This window comes from Cucurbita pepo, chromosome 7, assembly GCF_057944985.1.
Source record: "Cucurbita pepo subsp. pepo isolate OVF chromosome 7, ASM5794498v1, whole genome shotgun sequence".
NCBI lineage: Eukaryota > Viridiplantae > Streptophyta > Magnoliopsida > Cucurbitales > Cucurbitaceae > Cucurbita > Cucurbita pepo.
In genome coordinates this window covers 8699309-8720499 of record NC_141804.1, presented here as the reverse complement: position 1 = coordinate 8720499, position 21191 = coordinate 8699309, and the positions used below count along the sequence as shown (strand labels likewise).

General features: G+C 38.6%; 3 protein-coding genes, 1 long non-coding RNA gene and 6 other non-coding genes across 15 annotated transcripts in view; 9 read left to right on the top strand and 1 right to left on the bottom strand.

The window, feature by feature from the left end:
- The first annotated feature begins 494 nt into the window (after nucleotides 1-494).
- Nucleotides 495-6774, top strand: LOC111798287 (subtilisin-like protease SBT2.5). Of its 2 annotated transcripts, none has more exons than XM_023681346.2 (11): nucleotides 495-813; nucleotides 1274-1473; nucleotides 2293-2437; nucleotides 2868-3262; nucleotides 3601-3696; nucleotides 4087-4159; nucleotides 4279-4564; nucleotides 4688-5013; nucleotides 5254-5521; nucleotides 5800-6081; nucleotides 6159-6774. In XM_023681346.2, exons 2-11 carry the CDS (start codon nucleotides 1301-1303, stop codon nucleotides 6563-6565), a joined length of 2451 nt encoding a protein of 816 aa, XP_023537114.2. In that variant the 5' UTR covers nucleotides 495-813; nucleotides 1274-1300; the 3' UTR covers nucleotides 6566-6774. The 2 variants fall into 2 exon arrangements, with proteins under 2 accessions (XP_023537114.2, XP_023537115.2); XM_023681347.2 differs by lacking the exon at nucleotides 495-813 and adding an exon at nucleotides 1009-1157.
- On the bottom strand, nucleotides 3895-7595 carry LOC111798288 (uncharacterized). Its single transcript, XR_015421639.1, has 2 exons — nucleotides 7456-7595; nucleotides 3895-4578 (listed from the first exon to the last, which is right to left on the bottom strand). It is a non-coding gene; the product is annotated as an uncharacterized LOC111798288 (long non-coding RNA).
- A 224-nt stretch (nucleotides 7596-7819) lies between these two features.
- On the top strand, nucleotides 7820-13391 carry LOC111798286 (Pentatricopeptide repeat (PPR) superfamily protein). Of its 3 annotated transcripts, none has more exons than XM_023681344.2 (3): nucleotides 7820-11260; nucleotides 12759-12844; nucleotides 12934-13391. In XM_023681344.2, exon 1 carries the CDS (start codon nucleotides 7835-7837, stop codon nucleotides 11051-11053), a length of 3219 nt encoding a protein of 1072 aa, XP_023537112.2. In that variant the 5' UTR covers nucleotides 7820-7834; the 3' UTR covers nucleotides 11054-11260; nucleotides 12759-12844; nucleotides 12934-13391. The 3 variants fall into 3 exon arrangements, with proteins under 3 accessions (XP_023537112.2, XP_023537111.2, XP_023537113.2); XM_023681343.2 differs by having other exon boundaries at nucleotides 12740-12844; XM_023681345.2 differs by lacking the exon at nucleotides 12759-12844 and having other exon boundaries at nucleotides 12896-13391.
- Nucleotides 13392-13870: 479 nt separating this feature from the next.
- On the top strand, nucleotides 13871-18102 carry LOC111799085 (uncharacterized). Of its 3 annotated transcripts, XR_015421578.1 has the most exons (3): nucleotides 13871-14030; nucleotides 14454-16113; nucleotides 17930-18102. XR_015421578.1 is itself a non-coding variant. In XM_087125116.1 (2 exons), the coding sequence occupies exon 2, from the start codon at nucleotides 14465-14467 to the stop codon at nucleotides 15986-15988; it is 1524 nt and encodes a 507-aa protein (XP_086981242.1). In that variant the 5' UTR covers nucleotides 13871-14030; nucleotides 14454-14464; the 3' UTR covers nucleotides 15989-16248. The 3 variants fall into 3 exon arrangements, 2 of the variants coding, with proteins under 2 accessions (XP_086981242.1, XP_086981243.1); XM_087125116.1 differs by lacking the exon at nucleotides 17930-18102 and having other exon boundaries at nucleotides 14454-16248; XM_087125117.1 differs by lacking the exon at nucleotides 17930-18102 and having other exon boundaries at nucleotides 14294-16248.
- Nucleotides 18103-20068: 1966 nt separating this feature from the next.
- TRNAE-UUC (transfer RNA glutamic acid (anticodon UUC)) lies at nucleotides 20069-20140 on the top strand. Its single transcript has one exon. It is a non-coding gene; the product is annotated as a tRNA-Glu (tRNA).
- A 382-nt stretch (nucleotides 20141-20522) lies between these two features.
- Nucleotides 20523-20594, top strand: TRNAE-UUC (transfer RNA glutamic acid (anticodon UUC)). The gene has a single exon. It is a non-coding gene; the product is annotated as a tRNA-Glu (tRNA).
- Nucleotides 20595-20676: 82 nt separating this feature from the next.
- On the top strand, nucleotides 20677-20748 carry TRNAE-UUC (transfer RNA glutamic acid (anticodon UUC)). The gene has a single exon. It is a non-coding gene; the product is annotated as a tRNA-Glu (tRNA).
- Nucleotides 20749-20825: 77 nt separating this feature from the next.
- On the top strand, nucleotides 20826-20897 carry TRNAE-UUC (transfer RNA glutamic acid (anticodon UUC)). The gene has a single exon. It is a non-coding gene; the product is annotated as a tRNA-Glu (tRNA).
- An 82-nt stretch (nucleotides 20898-20979) lies between these two features.
- Nucleotides 20980-21051, top strand: TRNAE-UUC (transfer RNA glutamic acid (anticodon UUC)). The gene has a single exon. It is a non-coding gene; the product is annotated as a tRNA-Glu (tRNA).
- Nucleotides 21052-21125: 74 nt separating this feature from the next.
- Nucleotides 21126-21191, top strand: part of TRNAE-UUC (transfer RNA glutamic acid (anticodon UUC)) — a 72-nt gene continuing 6 nt past the window's right edge. Inside the window, exon 1 of the tRNA in view lies at nucleotides 21126-21191. This exon is cut by the window's right edge and continues 6 nt beyond it. This is a non-coding gene — a tRNA (tRNA-Glu).

Below are 21191 nucleotides of genomic sequence, written 5' to 3'. Positions count from 1 at the left end.
CATTTAACTATTTTTTTTTTAAAGAATAATAAACGAGAAAAAAATTACTGAAATCCGATTCTACAAATTACTGGTAGTAGGAAACTCCTGCTCCGATCCCTACAAAAGTAAATGAAAAATTTAGCGGAGATAAGGAATGAAATAGGTGGCGAGATAGTGACGGGAAATGCTCCCCATTCCCCGCCCCGTGTACATCTCTGACACAAAAGAAAATAAGAAAATAAACCAAAATTATAAGACAAAAAAAAAAAAAAATTATATATATATATATATATATATATATATTTACCTTTGTCACAAGTAGGACATAGGCACATGCCTTGAAATGAAAAGCAAAATCGAAAAGTCAGAAATACCCTTAAACTCCAACCAATCATATCCCAAACCGTACAATTTCTCAAGGGTAAATTCATAAATTCACTAAACTATCCGACATTTTTCGCGCCAATCTCTCACTACGCATTACCTTTTCTTTTTCCCCCTCTATTTCTCTCTCCAATTCTTCTGAAAATCTTCACAGTTTCAAACCCAAAATTAACCAAAAAAAAAAAATCAATGGAGCAAAAAAAAAATTGAAGCATTAATTGAGCAATTGGATTTCTGAATCTGTGACTCACTTCATGATCCTCATCTCTGTTAGCTACCTGCTTCACTCTTCTTCTTCTTCTTCTTCTTCTTCCTTCTTCACTCACCAAACCCTACCTCCTTTCTCCATCTCTCAATCAACCCTCCATTGTTGATCCGATCCCAAATTTGTTCTATATGTGAATCTTCCTCGCCTTCTCCGATTCGTTTTCTCGATCGCATTTCACTGTATGTTTCAAACCTTTTTATTCTCTCTACGTATGTTTGCCTTTTTGTTGTGTAATGAGCTTTCGGCGATTTGTTTATACTTTGCTTGCATTGTTTGTAAAAGTGCTTGGTGGGTTGGATTCTTTTTGTTTATTTATTGCTGCGTTTCCTTTTTTAGGTGTATTTGTTTTTGTAAGTATGTTTGATTTGGTAAAATGGTGATTATCATTGGGGTTGTTTTCGAATCTGCTTTTACTGACTGAGCTAGTGTTCATGAATTGCTATTTTCTTACTTTACTCTGTTTCTTATTGGTTGCTATTGATGTTGGAAGTCTTGCTACTACCTCTGTTGCTGGTCTTTCAAGGTTGGGTTCTTCTTGTGTTGTTCTAATTGGATTATGATTCTTTGTTCATATTGGGTTTGAGATTTTCTTCGTTGTGAAGTTATTGTTTCGGCTATTGATTTTGGCTGATTGTTCAGATCTTGTAAATTTCTGAAGTGGAAACAATGGTGGGGAATTTTCAGCCCACGGTTCTTGTGTTTTTGGCGATTCTTGTTGTTGGGAAGGCGGAAATTTACATTGTCACCATTGATGGAGAACCTATTGTGAGTTACAAAGGTGATCTTGATGGATTTGAGGCCACTGCTGTGGAATCTGATGAGAAGATCGACTCTACCAGGTTTCAACTATTCAGTTCTGTCTTTGTTAGTGGTTGATTAGTTCATAATCATGGTTGAAAATTATCTTCTCATCGTAACAGTCCAAGCTCACCGTTAGCCGATATTGTCTTCTTCAAGCTTTTCCTTTCGGGCTTCCCCTCAAGGTTTTTAAAACGCGTAGGGAGAGGTTTCCACACTTTTATAAAGAATGTTTTATTCCCCTCTCCAACCGATGTGGGATCTCACAATCCACCCTACCTTTGGGGCCAGTGTCTTCATTGGCACACTGCCTGGTGTCCACCCCCTTCGGGGTTCAGCCTCTTATCGAGCACATCGCGCGGAGTTAGGCTCTGATACCCTTTGTAATGGCCCAAGCCAACCAATGTGAGATCCCATATTAGTTGGAGAGGAGAACAAAACATTTTTTATAAGAATGTGGAACCTCTCCCTAGCCGACGCATTTTAAAAACCTTGAGGGGAAGTTAGAAAGGGATAGCCCAAAGAGGACATTATCTACCCGCGATGGACTTGGACCGTTACATATACAATCATATTGAGCTAATTTTTTAGCTTTTTCTGTCCTTATTGTGGCTTTTGCATGTGGGTTTTTCTATTGACATGTCATTTTCAAACAGGGATTTTGGTTTATTATTTTGGGAGCTGACAAGCTAACCCCTTTGTTTTGACTTGTCTGGTCTTCGTGATCCGATTAGTAAGCTATTAGAACACGTAACTGTTTATAAAATTAGGATATTTGGTTTAGCTAGAATTTACCAGCTTTATGTTACTGAATATTATGCATCTCATACATAGAAGTTTTTTCTTTTTTTTTTTTTCAGTGAAATTGTGACATCCTATGCTCGTCACCTTGAAAATAAACATGACATGCTTCTTGGGATGTTGTTTGAGAGAGGATCCTTCAAGAAGCTCTATAGTTATAAGCATCTCATCAATGGATTTGCCGTTGACATCTCGCACGAGCAGGTTAGACTTAAGAAATCCTTGTGTTCATACAATATTTATGAGATCTCACATCAGTTAGAGAGGAGAACGAAACATTGGATGTGGACGTGTTTTAAAATCTTGAGGGGAAGCCAAAGCCCAAAGAGGACAATATCTGCTAGCGGTGGGCTTGGGTTGTTACAAATGATATCAGAGCTAGATATCGAGCGGTGTACCAGCGAGGACGCTGGCCCCCAAGGGGGGTGGGTTGTGAGATCACACATCAGTTGGAGAGGGGAACTAAGCATTCCTTATAAGGGTGTGGAAATCTCTCCCTAGTGGACGCGTTTTAAAACCGTGAGGCTGATGGTGATACGTAACGGGCCAAAGCGGATAATATCTACTAGTAGTGGACTTGGACGGTTGCAATATTAGTATATGTCTTGCATTTAATTACCCCTTACATTTGTAGGCAGAGACTCTAAGACACACGCCAATTGTGAAATCTGTGGAGAGGGACTGGAAGGTTAGGAAACTAACAACACACACACCGGAGTTTTTGGGTCTTCCAACAGGCGTATGGCCAACCGGCGGTGGCTTTGACAGGGCTGGAGAAGACATTGTGATTGGATTTGTGGACTCAGGGATATATCCACACCATCCAAGTTTTGCTACCTATAATACCGAACCTTTCGGGCCATGTTCGAAGTATAAAGGGAAATGTGAAGTTGATCCCAACACCAAGAAGAATTTTTGTAATGGGAAGATCGTTGGAGCTCAACATTTTGCAGAAGCTGCTAAAGCAGCTGGGGCATTTAATCCTTCTATTCATTTTGCATCTCCTTTGGATGGTGACGGACATGGAAGGTTTGCCCTTTTTGTCTTTTTCGCTATATCATGATTATATATTAAAGTGTGTTTTATCCTATGACCGGTTGAGGATTGTTGGCGGGGGGAGTCCCAGGTCGATTATAAGGAACACTATCTCTATTGGCATGAGGCTTTTCGGAGAAACGAAAAGCAAATCCATGAGAGCTTATGCTCAAAGTTGACGATATCATATCATTGTGGAGAGTCGTAATTCCTAACAAGATCGATATTTTTTTTACTTAATTATCGAGAATACATTGAAGTGAACATGGACCTTGTTTTTACACAAGAAATATATTGCAGTCTTCATTTTTCTTTATGTTTTACTGTTGCAGCCATACTGCAGCAATTGCAGCTGGAAACAATGGAATCCCTGTGAGACTGCATGGCTATGAATTTGGTAAAGCAAGTGGGATGGCTCCCCGTGCTAGGTAAGGGAGATAGAAATGGCTCAATGGAGATAGAAATGGCTCAATTTAAAGTAGCCTTCAATTGTTATGCATATTAAAGCTATATTAAACAACACTGTAAGAGTAAAAAGCCGGTAAAACTAGATAGTTATATATAGTAGATGGTTACATCCCGTAAAACTATATACAGTGAACTGAACCATATATATACCCGTTAGATAGAAAAAATGTACTTTCAATATAAACCTTTAGTCAATATTTCTTTTTGCATTTTCTCTCCCGAAATCATCAATCTAAGCCTTTAGCCAATATGTTTTCTTGTATTTCTCTCTCGTGTTCTTTGTGTTCATATAAATCGAGTGTGTGCATTGTTGTGCGATCCTAACATCAATCTCCTCCTAAATGTTTCAGAATTGCTGTATATAAAGCTCTCTACAGGATTTTTGGAGGATTTGTTGCTGATGTTGTGGCAGCTATTGATCAGGTGTGTACATCCAAGGACTTAGATTTTGGATCAAATTAAGATACTAAACCTTTAATTCCAGCTTTCTTGTGATTTGAGATCATTTTCTCTAATGGAAAGCAATGAACTGATGTGAACAGGCTGTACATGACGGGGTCGATATTCTGAGTCTTTCGGTGGGGCCAAATAGTCCTCCTGCAACTACAAAGATCACATATTTAAACCCTTTTGATGCTACCCTTCTTTCAGCTGTGAAGGCTGGTGTCTTTGTTGCGCAAGCTGCTGGAAATGGAGGTCCATTTCCTAAAACATTGGTGTCCTATAGTCCATGGATAGCCACTGTGGCTGCTGCCATTGATGACAGAAGATACAAAAACCATCTCACACTTGGTAATGGAAAAATCTTGGCTGGACTTGGGCTATCACGTAAGTTTCATCATCTGCACCCAAAAAGAAACTCTAATTTGTTAAGATTCAATGAGAGCTGAGATTAATTTGTAGCTTTATTGAAACTAAGATCAGTGAGTTTAAATTGGTTGTTTTGTGCAGCTGCTACACATTTAAACCGAACGTACACATTGGTCGCAGCTAACGACGTTCTGTTAGATTCATCAGTAAGGAAGTCCAGCCCCTCAGACTGCCAAAGACCAGAAGTTCTAAACAAACGACTGGTTGAAGGGAAGGTTCTTCTTTGTGGCTATTCATTCAGTTTTGTTGTGGGTACTGCTTCAATCAAGAAGGTCGCTCAAACTGCAAAAGCCCTTGGTGCTGCTGGCTTTGTTCTTGCTGTTGAAAACGTCTCTCCTGGAGCAAAATTTGACCCTGTTCCTGTTGGCATTCCTGGGATTCTTTTAACTGATGTCACCAAGTCAATGGTAGTTTTCTAATCTTATCTCGACCAATACTGTTACATATTTACACATTTCGTGTCATTTTAGTGCATCCCGCTCTTCGAAAATACTTAGATTTCGTCCTGCATATTGGAATATCAATAGTATAGAACACTCGAGCTAGTCTTCGCCAGCTTTTGCCTTTCTTTTCCCTCATATATTCATTATGCTTGTTTGTTCCTTCTTGGCTATTTGGTGATTTTGTACTCTGGAATTTACTTTTAGGATCTTATAGACTACTATAACACCTCTACACCCCGAGACTGGACGGGTCGGGTCAAGAGCTTTGACGCTGTGGGTAGCATTGGTGATGGTTTGATGCCTTTATTGTACAAATCAGCTCCTGAGGTTGCATTGTTTTCTGCTCGTGGACCAAATATTAGAGACTTTAGCTTTCAGGATGCTGACCTTCTCAAACCAGATATTCTAGCTCCTGGTTCTTTGATATGGGCTGCTTGGTCTCCAAATGGTACAGATGAGCCTAACTATGTTGGTGAGCATAATCAAATCCATTTATCTCAGTATTAATGTTCCTTTTTCTAACAAACCACCATGCTTACATCAAACTTTAATGAAATACTCCATACTAATTGTAACGACCTAGATCCACCGCTAGCAGATATTGTCCTCTTTGGGCTTTCCCTTTCAGGCTTCCCCTCGAGGCTTTAAAACACGTATGCTAGGGGAAGATTTCCACACCCTTATAAATGGTGGTTTGTTCTCCTCCTCAACCAATATGGGACATCACACTAACTGTTTTACATCTTCCAGGAGAGGCATTTGCTATGATTTCTGGAACGAGCATGGCAGCACCGCATATAGCTGGTATAGCAGCTCTTGTAAAACAGAAGCATCCTAACTGGAGTCCTGCAGCCATCAAATCGGCCTTGATGACGACATCAACAACAATGGACCGAGCAGGAAGACCTCTTAAAGCACAACAATTTTCCGAAACAGAAGTCATGAAACTAGTATCTGCAACGCCTTTCGATTACGGGAGTGGTCATGTAAACCCAAGAGCAGCTCTGGATCCTGGACTCATCTTTGATGCAGGTTCATTTTACTTCCCCTATCCCATACATCTGCTGCTAAACTTATCTCAGCTCATGCCGAAACTTGCTAAATCTCAGGTTATGAAGATTACTTGGGATTTTTGTGCACGACAGCGGGCATCAACGTGCACGAGATACACAACTATACTAACTCACCCTGCAACTTCACCATGGGACATCCCTGGAATCTAAACAGCCCATCAATTACCATCGCCCATCTTGTGGGAACTAAGACTGTTACACGCACAGTAACAAATGTTGCTGAGGAAGAAACCTATACAGTTACTGCAAGAATGGACCCTGCTATTGCCATAGAAACAAATCCTCCAGCAATGACATTACGATCCGGGTCGTCGAGAAAATTTTCAGTAACTCTCACAGCTCGTTCACAGACAGGAACATATAGTTTTGGCGAGGTTGTATTGAAGGGCAGTAGGGGTCACAAGGTTAGAATACCTGTAGTAGCCATGGGATACCAACGATGAGGTAACTCAGAAAGAGATTTTATGTGGTTGTAATATTCTTTGTATCTGTTGGAATAAGCTAAATAGGATATCAGATGTAATTTGTCTGAAATATGTATGAGACTGTAAAAAAGATGAACTCAGAACAAGGGAGGAGGCTTCCTGGTTTCTTCCACTTAAGTTTTGATTACTAATTTTGTTTTCTAATACAGTTTCCAGTTTCCCGTTTCCGCTGTTAGATGAACTCGACTCTCCATGATATGATATTGTCCACTTTGAGTATAAACTCTCGTGGTTTTGCTTTGGATTTCCTCACTTATAAACCTTTGATCATTCCCTAAATTAGTCGATTTGGGACTTTCACAATCCAACACCTCCCCTTCGAACAAAGTACGCCTCCCCTTAATCGAGGCTCGACTCCTTTTCTTTTGGAGTCCTTTGTTCGACATTTGAGGATTTACCAATCTATTAGCACGACTAAGTTTAGGACATGACTCTGATTCTATGTTATAGATGAACACGACTCTCCACAATGATATGATATTGTACACAAGCAAAAACTCTCATGAATTTGCTTTGGATTGACAAAAGGCCTCGTACCAAAGGAGATAGTATTCCTCTCTTATAAACCTATGATCATTTTCTAAATTAGCCGACGTGGAACTTTCATCATCCATCGGTTCGTTGGGACTAGGGATGTGAAAATGGATCGTTGAATCCAATCAATGGCGATTTTGATCTGTGCTGATTAACTACTATTGCATGAAGAAACATTGACGCGATTCTGAATCCGGTGGTTTTTTAAGGGATTTGAAGCGTTAATGGCTTCCCTCCTCGGGAAACAAGATAATGTGAAGTGAAATTGATATTTAATACTGAATCGAAGAACTTACGTATGAAACAAAACATACTTGTGAAGAAACAGAATTGGCAGGGCAGCGGCGGTGGCGTCCGATGGAGAGCGGGAGGAGGACAGAGGCGGCGACGTCGAATGGAAAGAGGAGGTGGCGGCGAGACGGCAGTCGGAGAGGGCAGAACAGGTTGATTCCTGAAATGGCTGAATGTGCGTTGTCATCGCTTGGGGCTTCAAGAAGAAGAAGGGATGAAACTTGAGGAGCACATCAAAACGACGTCGTTTGTATGACATAATTGAAAATCCAACAGAACTCATCAAGAAAAGAGTAAATACTGTAATCCATAAGGCATTTGCCGTTCTCCGTGGAGTAGATGATCGCCGCCTGCAAGAGAGCATTCATGGAGGGCGTTTCCAAATTCTAATCCCTTGGAACCATGCTTCTTCTTTCCACCATTTTCAATCCCAAACGAGTTCGTCATTCAACTTTCTATTCAAACGCTTCCTCGAAAACCCAATGTCTTCAAACATTGTTCAAATCCGGCTTCGTTCCTACTCTGAAATCCATCAATCACTTCCTTCGTGTTCTATATCAGAGCCACAGATTCAACTATGTCATCCATTTCATCTCTCAAATGAACGCGAATCAAATCAAAGGAAACTCCAAAACTCACTCGATTCTCACATGGGCACTCCTCAAATCCCACAAATATGATGAATTAGAGCAAATCTTGAAGACCCAGATGGCGGCGGCTTCAAATTTTCATCGAAATCGCTTATGGAACTTGCTGATTCGAGGGCTTTGTCTCGACAAACAAGACCCGGAAAAGGCATTATGGGTATTGCGGGATTGCTTGAGGAATCATGGTATTTTGCCTTCTTCTTTCACTTTTTATGTGTTGATTCATAAATTTAGCTCTCTTGGATTGATGAATGAGACGGTTCAGATTCTAGAGATAATGTCTGATGAAAATGTGAACTACCCATTTGATAATTTTGTCTGTAGTTCTGTAATTTCTGGGTTTTGTAACATCGGGAAACCTGAATTAGCTCTTAAGTTTTATGAAAATGCTAAAGAATTGGGGAACTTGAAACCTAATTTGGTGACTTATACTGCACTGACTAGCGCACTCTCTAAGTTGCATAGAGTTAATGAAGTTAAGGATTTGGTTTGCAAAATGGAGAACGAAAATTTGGCATTTGATGTTGTTTTCTATAGTTGTTGGATTTGTGGGTATGTTGCTGAGGGATTGTTATTAGATGTGTTCAAGAGGAATAGGGAAATGATTCAGAAGGGAATAAGACCTGATATAGTGAGTTTTACGGTTCTGATACACGGTCTTTCGAAGTCGGGAAATGTCGAGAAGGCATTTGGGGTTTTAGAGAGGATGAGGAAATCAGGATTAGAACCAAGTTCGGTTACATATACAGTGATTATGCTCGGATTTTGCAAGAAAGGGAAACTCGAGGAAGCGTTTTCTCTTTTCGAAATGATTAAAGGTTTGGAGATAGAGGTGGATGAGTTTATGTATGCAACTTTGATTGATGGATGTTGCAGAAAAGGAGATTTTAGTCGTGTTTTCGGTCTTCTTGATGAAATGGAAACGAGAGGGATAAAACCGAGTATTGTTACGTATAACACTGTGATTAATGGACTCTGTAAACTGGGGAGAACGTCGGAGGCAGATAGACTTTCGAAGGATTTACATGGAGATGTTATTACATATAGTACACTTTTACATGGATACGTCCAAGAACGGAACATCGATGGAATTTTCGAAACAAAAACGAGACTTGAAGATGCTGGGATTTCTCTGGATGTTGTCATGTGTAATGTTATGATCAAAGCGCTGTTTATGGTTGGCGCATTCGAAGATGCTTATATACTCTACAAGAGAATGCCAGAAATCGGTCTTGTTGCAGATTCAGTTACGTACCATACGATGATTAATGGATATTGTAATATTAGTAGGATTGATGAAGCACTTGAGATATTCGATGAGTTCAAGTCGGCATCGTGTGATTCAATGGCTGTTTACAATGGTATTATGAAAACGTTATGCAGAGAAGGTCTAGTCGAAAAGGCGTGTGAGGTCTTTATTGAACTGAACCCGAAAGTTTTGAGTTTGGATGTAGGTGTGTATAAGAAGCTGATCCGAACCATTTTTGAACAAAAAGGTGCAGCAGGGCTTTGTGAGGTGCTGCACGGGATGGAAAATTTGGAACGAGATGTTTACGATGTTATATGCAACGATGCTATTCGGTTTCTATGCAAGAGAGGTTTCTCGGAGACGGCGATTGAATTGTGTTCAAGAATGAGAAAAACCAGGTCGTTTCTCGAAACGAAAACGTATTATTTACTCATAAAAGCATTGAACAGTGAAGGAAAGACATGGATTAGTCTGCCCATTTTAGGTAACTTTTTGAAAGAATATGGCCTTGCTGAGCCCATTGTTAAGCAAACGATTGCAGATTTTCGAGGTACGAAGTTCAATCTTTCGACGTCGGAGAAAATGGAAGATAAATTTTTAACGTGCGTGGTTCCTGATACCGTGTTTAAAGTGCTAGTACGAGAAGGGAGATTTTTCGATGCTTATAATCTTGTGATGAAGAGTGGAAGTAATCTCTTGCCCGGTGACGTATTTGATTATTCAATTCTAATTTGCGGTCTTTGTAAAGGTGGACGAATGATCGAGGCACTGGATATCTGCGTTTACGCTCAAACAAATGGAATAAAGTTGAATATTGTCTCTTACAATATCGTGATAAAGGGACTGTGCCTTCAAAGTTGTCTTATTGAAGCATTTCGGCTCTTCGATTCGCTCGAAAGAATAGGCTTGATACCTACGGTAATCACATATGGGACGCTAATCGACTCTTTATGTCGAGAAGGATATCTGGAAGATGCAAGGCAGTTGTTTGATCAGATGACCTCGAAAGGTCTTAAACCAAATACCCACATTTGCAATTCAATGATTGATGGTTACATTAGGATTGGTCAAATTGAAGAAGCCAATAAGCTTTTACGTGACATGGAGACCGAAGTGTTTAGTCCCGATGAATTCTCGGTGAGCTCGGCAATTAAGGCTTATTGTCGAAACGGTGACATGGAGGGTGCTCTTTCATCCTTTTTCGAGTTCAAGAACAAAAACATTTCACCTGATTTTTTGGGCTTCTTGTATTTGATAAGAGGTCTTTGTGCCAAGGGAAGGATGGAAGAAGCAAGAGATATACTCCTCGAGATGATACAATCCCGAACGGCGATGGAGTTGATTAACAAGGTTGATACCGAGATTGAAACCGAGTCTATAGAAAGCACCCTCACCCTTTTATGTGAGGAAGGACGTATCTTAGAAGCTTACGCTGTTCTTAACGAAGTCGGCTCCATATTTTTCTCTGCTCAGAGGCGTTCTATTGATTACAGCCAACCTCATAAACTGCATATAAATGACAAGAAATTTGTCGATATTGTTCGTTCGGGAACCTTCGATGTTAACACGATTGAAAACATGAAGTACGAGGATCGGGAAAAGAGGCCTCGCTTTGAGGACTTCAACTTTTACTATCCTCTACTTTCTTCTCTTTGTTCGGAAGGAAATATACGAGAGGCTACTCAATTAGCGAAAGAGGTAATTTGCAATTTGGATAGAGGCTAATTGTAAAGACGAAAAAAGAAAGAACTCGGCTTATTCGGTGGAGTTTCGTTTCCGTTGGGGAAAGAAAAAGGATTCCGGTTCCCCTTGGGCAAAAGAGGATCTCTCGGACCTGGTCGGAGGCTGATTGCATCATAGAAGCAGTCTCAATTGATTCACTTCAAGGAGTTTCCCCTCCGTTATCGTGACACGAGTAGCGTTTTCGCACAGGTACGCATGATTTGTTATTGTGTTATATATGCAAGATGCATTGGCTGCGTTTTTGTGTCATCCTCTCTTATTGTCTTATTGAAATATGAACTGTTAGAGGTATATATATATATTATACACGTAGATGCAAATCTATATATATTTTTTAACCCCGAAAAATATACTTCGAAGCATTTCTATATGATCGTGTTAATTTTGCTATAAGTGGTTAATCTTCTTTAGAATTTTAGAAATCCGTATTGTCTATGTGAGATCCCACATTGGTTGGGGAGGAGAACGAAACACCCTTTATAAGGGTGTGGAAACCTCTTCCTATCTGACGCGTTTTAAAACCCTTGAGGAGAAGCTTGAAAGGGAAAAGCCAAAGAGGACAATATTTGCTAGCGGTGAGCTTAGGCTGTTATAGATGGTATTAGAGTCAGACATTGGGCGATGTGCCAGTGAGGATGCCCAATGTGCCAGTGAGGATGGTGAGGCTCGAAGGGGGGTGGACATCGAGCGGTGTGCCAGTGAGGACGCTGGGCCTTGTAGGGGGGTGGATCATGAGATTACACATTGATTGGAGTGGGGAACGAGTGATAGTGAGGAAGTTGGGCCCTAAAGGGGGTGGATTGTGAGATCCTACATCGATTGGGGAGGAGAATAGAACACCGTTTATAAGGGTGTGGAAACTTCTCCCTAGCAGACATGTTTTAAAAACCTCGAGGGGAAAGCCCAAGGAGGACAATATCTGCAAGCCATCCTCGCTAGCTTGAGCTATTACAAGTGGTATCAGAGCCAAACACTGGGCAATGTGCCAGCGAGGACGGTGAGCCTCAAAGGGGGGTGGATACCGAGCGGTGTGCCAGCGAGGATTTTGGGCACCAAGGGGGGGGGGGGGGGTATGTGAGATCCTACATCGATTGGAGTGAGGAACTAACTAGTGCCAAGGAGAACGCTGGGCCTTGAAGGGGGGTGGATTGTGAGATTCCACATCGGTTGGGGAGGAGAACGGAACACCCTTTATAAGGGTGCAAAAACCTCTTTTCAGCAGATGCATTTTAAAAACCTTGAAAGGAAGCCGGAAAGGTAAAGCCCTAAGAGGATCTGCTAGCGGTGGGCTTGGGTTGGACTGTTATAGCCTATTAGTTGAAACACGAGGATTGATAGGTTTCTTAGTTTCTGCTAAAAAGTACTTTACTGTACTTGTTGCTTTTGTTCATTTATATCCGAAATGATAAGTAACAAACTAATATACTAACATTAGTCGGTTACATATGATAATGAAATTCTTGCTAAATCATCCCGAATATTCAAAAGATGATGAAATGATGATAATGTTGTTTCAAATGTTGTCTGATTTATAACGCTTATGAGAAACAAAATTTCGGTTTCGAGATTAAAAACGAACTTGTATGGTAAGAGAAAATTTGTTGCAAAAAAACATATAATCAGACAATCTTCTTCTAATCGAAACACTATCTGGTTTATATTCTCAAGCGACCGATGTTATTCGAAGGAACATATCGGTTTTGTCTCACGAGTCTCCACCGTCTGGTACGCTCAGAACGTGTTCTATTCGAGTTTAGAATGAAGCGGGAAAAGGTAATTATATGAACGTACCCTTATACTCAAATGTGTGTATTCTATTTGCAGATTCCCTATCATCACTGAATTTGAAAATTTGATTGAAGGTGATAGTATTGGCCATTGCCTTGTGGTGGACACAATTGACACCATTTCTATGTGAAGTACTGATGCATTTGTTCTAGATGCGCGTCGTCCTCGACCTCGTCGACCAAGAGGCCCTTATGGTGCCTGTTACCTATCTTCTCCGAAGGGCTGCAAGGTTATAACCGAACCGACTCGCTCCGACCGACAACTGCGGTAATATAGTGATGCCGAGGCCCGATCGAGAAATTTAGAACACACCATTTGTTTCATAAAAAACTCATAAAATTGTGTTCTTGTTCTTGACTCCGAGTTCCCTTGCCTTTTGAGAAGCTATGGGATGAGAGTTTTTTTTTTTTTTATGGCGGGTATATTTCATCATGATTTTACTTGTATCTGCGTTTATCTGTGATGGTGTAGTGTTGATCGAGTACCGTAACTTGTATTTATGATTATTTCTTATGGTATTCATATTTGTTTTGCTTGAAAATAATTAACTTTCCATTATGATAAGACAACTTTAATCTTCAGCCCAACGATCCAAGCTTTTGTTGAAGCAAGAGATAATACTAAAATTAGAATGAGATTACTTCTTACGATCGAAAATCTAGACGTAATTTGGATCAACCAAGAGATAATACTAGAATTAGATTACCTATTACAATCGAAAATCTATGAGCTAAATTGAGTCACTCTACCATCAAACTTGATTGAATGACTCGGATGCAATTGTTTTAAATTGAGTCATTCTACCATCGAACTTGATCAAAACTTGATTAAATAGCTCGGATGCAATTGTTCTAAATTGAGTCACTCTATGCTTAAAACATAGAAATGACAAATTCGTTGTAGGTTCGATGGAAACACCAAAAATATCATGTTTCTATAAACGACTAGATTTAGAAAAGTTCGATAGTTATATTAATTTTAAAATTATCTTTCACATAAAACTTTGCCCTAAACTCTCTTTCTGACCCTTTCGTGAACCTTCAGCCATCAGCCCAATTCCGGCGAGTTTTTAGGTGATAGCAGCTCGTAGCTCCGGCAACAGACCCTTGCGCGATCCTTTTCTCCGACGAACAGCGTTTCGTCTGAGTGGCTGTTTCTGATCTCTTCCGAGGTAATTCTGTGATTAATTTGCTAAGATTTCTGTTCTTTCGCGTTAATCTCAGCAAAGGAAAATCCTTAGGTTTTTGTGATCGCAACACGATTTTTCTTTTTTAAGATACGAACATGATCACGACACAATTGAATAATATGATGTTGATTTGGTTAATCAGAGGATTTGTTATTGGATGCTCTCAGTTGTTTGTATCAATTTTTTTAATATGATTGGCTTTATCATTTTCTGGACCTAAATTGTTGTTCGGTTATTGAGAATAGGTTTATCTGACGCCCTTCTCATGGTGGCCTTGAATCAGAGATTTAGATTTTGGCCTTGATTGAATTGTTTTGTTTTTGTTTTCATCCATTCTCCGAACTTATTTGCTTAACAAAGGGCTTTAGAATTCAACCCTAGTGTTCGTCGCTTCATCTTTTGTAGGAGTATAAACTATGGCTGGAGAAACAGGATTGTTTACAGTTCAACAGACTATTGGCAGTGTTTTATGTTGCAAATGTGGAATTCCCATGGCACCAAATGCTGCCAATATGTGCGTCAAGTGTTTGTGTTCCGAAGTTGACATCACAGAAGGTTTACAGAAGCAATTGACTATTATGCATTGTCCGGATTGCGAAAGTTACTTGCAGCCACCACGAACTTGGATCAAAGCACAATTAGAATCAAAGAAACTATTGACATTCTGTATCAAAAGGTTAAAAAATATGAATAAGGTTAAACTGCTACATGCTGAATTTGTTTGGACAGAACCCCATTCCAAGAGGATCAAGGTGAAGTTGAAAGTGCAGAAAGAAGTCCTTCATGGAGCACTTTTAGAACAGTCCTATGTTGTTGAGTATGTTGTACAGGATCACTTGTGCGAGTCTTGCTCAAGGGTCCAGGCCAATCCTGACCAGTGGGTGGCTTCTGTTCAACTCCGGCAGCACGTTCCTCACCGGCGTACCTTTTTCTTCTTGGAGCAACTGATATTAAGGCACAGTGCTGCTGCCAATGCCATAAGGATAAAACAAATGGATCAAGGTATTGACTTTTTCTTTTCTAATAGGAGTCATGGTGTCAAGTTTGTGGAATTTATTGGAAAGGTTGCTCCAATTAGGAGCCGCCAGGATAAACAACTTGTTTCTCATGATTCTAAGAGTAACGTTCACAACTATAAGCACACGTTCTCCGTTGAATTATCTCCAATATGTCGCGAGGATTTGATATGCTTGCCTCCTAAAGTTGCTGTTAGTTTGGGCAATATTGGCCCTCTTGTAATTTGCACTAAAGTTACAAACTCCGTGGCTTTGCTTGATCCATTAACCTTAAGGCACTGCTTCTTGGATGCGGAGCAGTATTGGAGGACATCCTTTAAGCCTCTACTCACTAGCAGGCAGCTTGTCGAATATATCGTTTTAGATATTGAGAATGTTTCTACTGAAGTCAATGTCAGTGGTTCGAAGTATATTTTAGCCGATGCTCAGATAGCTCGTGTATCAGACTTTGGAAGGAATGACACGATATTCAACATAAGAACCCATCTGGGTCATATTCTAAACCCTGGGGATTATGCCCTTGGTTATGATCTCTATAGAGCCAATAGTAATGATATGGAGCTAGAAAAATATAAGGGCCTTCAACTTCCAGAAGCTCTTTTAATCAAGAAGAGTTATGAAGAAAAACGCCAGAGAAAGCGTGGGAAGCCTCGATCGTGGAAGCTAAAATCTCTTGAAATGGATGTTGATGATAAAGATCAAGGTAGAGCAGAGCAAGATAAGATGCACTCGGAGTACGAACAGTTTTTGAGAGATTTGGAGGAGAATCCAGATTTGAGGTTCAACATATCGTTGTACCGAAATCGAGAATACCAACCGTCTGAAATGACTGATGGGGAAGATGGACCTTCGGTACCACTTGAAGAGTTGCTTGCTGATCTTGATTTAAGTGAAGGGGATGGGGACAATGGCATGCACGAGTAAGTAGCTCTTGTCTTTCTTGATTATAAATGTGGAGTTGAGCATTTGAATTTCCGACTTCAAGAGAAGGAAGTAGGTGCCTTAGCTGATGAACTCGGCTCATTTCGACCCACAAGCAGTTTATCAAGGTGAGTTATTGCTCGTAATTTCATTTATATTGCATCTGATTTGTTCTGATTTGCTTACAAGAAGATGTAAATTTATTAATTATCAACATCATCCAAGTCCTGATTGTTATTCCATGTTTCTTCTCCTTTTCTGTAGCCACAACGGGTTGTTTATCCTGGAACCCATTTTTCTCTTTATTCTTTATGGCTTTTAGCTTCACTTGTATACTTGATCAGTGGCTTATAGCTAGAGGTTCGTTTAGGATCCTTGCAAAATTTTACAAATAAAGCTAATTTAACGAATGATTCCAACTAAGAGCGGATTAGAAGGATGAATAACTCTCCGATCGAACTTGGAATCTATGATGGTCACTCTTAGATCCCAAAATGACTCACCCAGAATTAATCAGTTTTACTTCAAGCCTAAAGCAAGGCTTGAAAAAGAAAAGAGAACACCTAAAGGGTTTAAGAAAACCCAAGGTTTTTGTATTCCACCATTATTTTCAAACTTGAATATTACATGTCTTTGAATAGACCAACATTCTATCAATAAAAGCTATTAAATGAAAATTGAAATCGAAGATCGAAGAAATGAAGAAAATAAGACCTGAAATAAATAGTTGTTCAACTACCAAAACAAAAAGTCTTAAAATCACTCTCCAATGTGGAAGTAGTTTTTGTTGCCTCTCCATTCTTCTTTTCTTGATTGATTTACTAATATTATAAATATTTTGGGGCATTTGAAGAGGTAATGTAAAGACCTCTTGATTTTTGTTTATATTGCTTCTTGTAATTGGTCCTTCGAATACATGCAATTGATCAGTGGTTGGTTGATCCTTCGAATACATACAATAGATCCGTGGTTGGTTGGTCATTCGAATACATGCAATGGATCAGTGGTTGGTTGGTCGTTCGAATACATGCCATGAATCAGTGGTTATTGGTTTAATCCAATTACCTAACATAAGTAAGGCCATAATAGGTGAGTGTAGCCATTGTTTTGTGATAATTAAATATTATTAACACTATTTAGGATTGATTTTAGGATAGTTAATGATGTTGGCTCCATAGATAGGCTATAAGATGAGTTTCCCAAATGGATGAATATTGTAAGATGAGTTTGGCCAAAACAAGCTTAGAAGCACCAAGTTGAGCATGAACTATTGTGGACTCATTGTAGGAACGTCTACGGGCCAGTTGGATGAAATTCTTTTGTCGTATAATTAACACATTTTGTGGTGGTTTATTACCTGTTATATGGTAATGATATGATTATATATATATATTTATTTGATGTATCGAACTTCCATGCATGTAAATCTTATGACCATGTGTAAAGACTCTTGAGGCATCGTGAATTGAAATACGTAATAAACTATGTTAGAAATGCCATGATTGTGTATGTTAGCCTCGTGGAGAACTTATTACATGATAACATAGAAGTATTGTATGCATCATACTATGAGTTGCTGGACCTCATGCAGATTGTCTATACATTGCTCACACGTTTATATGGTCACATACCTATAAGAATGATTTTGGGTCCTATTTCTTTTCGTGGTTCGACTTTGCGAGAGTGCCTAAGTTTATATGCAAGCCTAGGTTTATGAAAACAGGGTATTCACCTAGTTGGTTGTACATGTGTGTGGGTCATGTGTAGACAAGTATTATGCATCTAAACCCACAATGAGAATGAAATTGAACCAAAGGTTATAAACATGATTTTAGGTCTGATAAAGCACGAAACCATAGTGAGTGTGTTTGTATTTATTGATCTCAGCATTGGGTCACTTATGAGTTTTAAATACTAATCATATTATTATGAATCATTTTCCAGGATAAAGGTAATATGATGATCACGTCTATTGAGAAGATCACGGAATAAAGTCATACACAATCTTTTGTGCCTATAACTTAGTAATTTTTGCAATGTTGAGTTTGTTTTAGAGGAAGTTGATTTTAAAAGAAGTTGTAAGAGTTATATTTTTCGGCCGATGTATCAACAATACTCCTTTTTTTTAATATTGTTTTAACTCGGTTGATTCAAATTTGCATTGGTGCAGCTTTGGATATCTGAAAGTACAAGAACTAAAATGAAATGCGTTCCGAAGTATAGATATCATAATGATGTTTTGACCTATAAATTAATCATGTATTACAAAAGGTCGGCTTTGGATATTTGAAAGTACTTAGAGTTTGCATTGGTACAACTTTGGATATCTGAAAGTACAACCACGAGTATTAGCAAATGATTCGGCTAGAAGAAGGTCAACTCTAAGAACTTAGAGTTTGAACTTTAGAAGTTTGAAAGATATCTCTAAATCATTTAAGCCGTAACTATTAAACAACTTTCTTATTTAAAATACTTTTGAAATAAAATAAAATAGTTTTTAAAGTTAATCGACGGGTATTCCAAATGAATTATAAAAAGTGCCATTTAAGACTAATCATGATTTTGATCCCCGTACGAATCTAAGCATGAAATGAAATAAAAATTAATAAAGAATAAGAATGATCTCGATGCAATAGTAAATCTTCGTAGTTTGCAGTATTTCTCAACTATGAAAAGTAGAGGCTACTGTGTCTAGAAGCGGGTGAATACTTGTAAACTTGTCTTGTGAGGGAACGAGGGACTACATGAGTAGACAACGTAAGGAGACACTATTGTGGGTAGGACAAACCCGGCTTGGGGAAAGGGGACTACATAAGAAGTTGACATCAAGAAAGAACTTCTTAGGATTTAAGAGAAGCCGGTGGTAATTTACTAAGTTCAGGAAGCGATGAGAGCCTACAAGTAGATTGCTTATATAGTATTTTTATACCCACCTCTTTTTCTTCTTCTTTTCAAGTACCGGTCGAGGTGGAGAGGTGATCGGGAGATGTGCTATCATAGAGGGGTGTCGACTTGGGGCGTCAATTAGTTTGTATTTTTTGCGGGTCGTCATTTGTATTCACTCTATATTCAGTTCTCGTCCCCTGTTTATGAATAACTAGAACAACACCTATTTTGTATTGTTTTTTTATTTGAATTTTAGTTTTTAATTGTGGTGTCGTATTATTTTTAACCGGGCCTAATTTTATCGCTTTTTTTAAAAAAAATCTTGAGTTTCACTCAAGAGAATCGGGTTTGATTCCCGGCAACGAAAATATTTAGTTATTTTATTTATTCTATATATATTTTGGAATTTTCAATTATTCTCTCTTCTCAAGTTTCTTTTTTTCACACATAACAATTCATCGGTGGTATCTAGCTGTTACCATATTTGGTTTTCACCCACTAAAACTTGGGTTCGAGCGACCAAAATATTCACCAATTCTTCCATTTCTATCCAACAGAAACTCGGGTTTGATTCCCGACAATGGAACTATTTAATTTTATTGTCATTTTCTTTTTTACAATTTTCATTTATTCTCTCTTCTCAAGTTTCTTATTTTTTTTCACATATAACAACTTTTTGGTTGTGGTGGTTAGAATATCAGGCTTTTATCTTAGAGACTCGGTTCAATTCTTGACAATAGAAATATTTAATTTTATTATTATTATTATTTTGCTATTTTTCATTCTTCATTTCTGTTCAGCGGGTAAAATATCTGGCTTTTGTTCCCGAGACTCGAGTTTGATTCTCGATAATGGAAATATTTAATTTTATTATTATTATTATTATTTTTGCAATTTTTCATTATTCACTTTTCTCTAAGTTTTTTTCACACAAAAATTGTTCAGAAGTTGTTTATCAATTAGGATAATCATTTTTGTTTGGCAATTTTCAATTATTCTCTCTTCTCAAGTTTCTTGTTATTTTTTTTTTCACATAAATCACTTCTTCCGTTGTCGTCAGCGATTAGGATATCTGGCTTTCACCCAGGAGACCCGACAACGAAACTATTTTATTTTTATTTATTTATTTATTTATTTGTAATTTTAAATTATTCTCTCTTCTCGAGTTTCTTGTTTTTTTTGACACATAACAATTCTTCCGTTGTCGTCCAGCGGTTAGGATATCTGGCTTTCACCCAGGAGACTCGGGTTCGATTCCCGACAACGGAAATAATGTTTTTTTTTTTTTTTTTTTTTTAATTTTCAATTATTCTCTCTTCTTGAGTTTCTTTTTTTTTTTTTACACAAAATAATTCTTCCGTTATCGTCCAGCGGTTAGGATATCTGGCTTTCACCCAAGAGACCCGGGTTCGATTCCCGGCAATGGAAATAATGTTTTTTTTTTTTAAATTTTCAATTATTCTCTCTTCTCGAGTTTCTTGGTTTTTTACACAAAACAATTCTTCCGTTGTCGTCCAGCGGTTAGGATACCTGGCTTTCACCCAAGAGACTCGGGTTCGATTCCCGGCAATGGAAATAATGTTTTTTTTTTTTTAAATTTTCAATTATTCTCTCTTCTCGAGTTTCTTGTTTTTTTACACAAAACAATTCTTCCGTTGTCGTCCAGCGGTTAGGATATCTGGCTTTCACCCAGGAGACCCGGGTTCGATTCCCGACAATGGAAATATTTTTTTTTTCTTTTTTTGAAATTTTCAATTATTCTCTCTTCTCGAGTTTCTTTTTTTTTTTTTACACAAAATAATTCTTCCGTTGTCGTCCAGCGGTTAGGATATCTGGCTTTCACCCAAGAGACCCGGGTTCGATTCCCGGCAATGGAAATAATGTTTTTTTTTTTTTTTAATTTTCAATTATTCTCTCTTCTCGAGTTTCTTGTTTTTTTACACAAAACAATTCTTCCGTTGTCGTCCAGCGGTTAGGATATCTGGCTTTCACCCAGGAGACCCGGGTTCGATTCCCGACAATGGAAATATTTTTTTTTTCTTTTTTTGAAATTTTCAATTATTCTCTCTTCTCGAGTTTCTTTTTTTTTTTTTACACAAAATAATTCTTCCGTTGTCGTCCAGCGGTTAGGATATCTGGCTTTCACCCAAGAGACCCGGGTTCGATTCCCGGCAATGGAAATAATGTTTTTTTTTTTTAATTTTCAATTATTCTCTCTTCTCGAGTTTCTTGTTTTTTTACACAAAACAATTCTTCCGTTGTCGTCCAGCGGTTAGGATATCTGGCTTTCACCCAGGAGACCCGGGTTCGATTCCCGGCA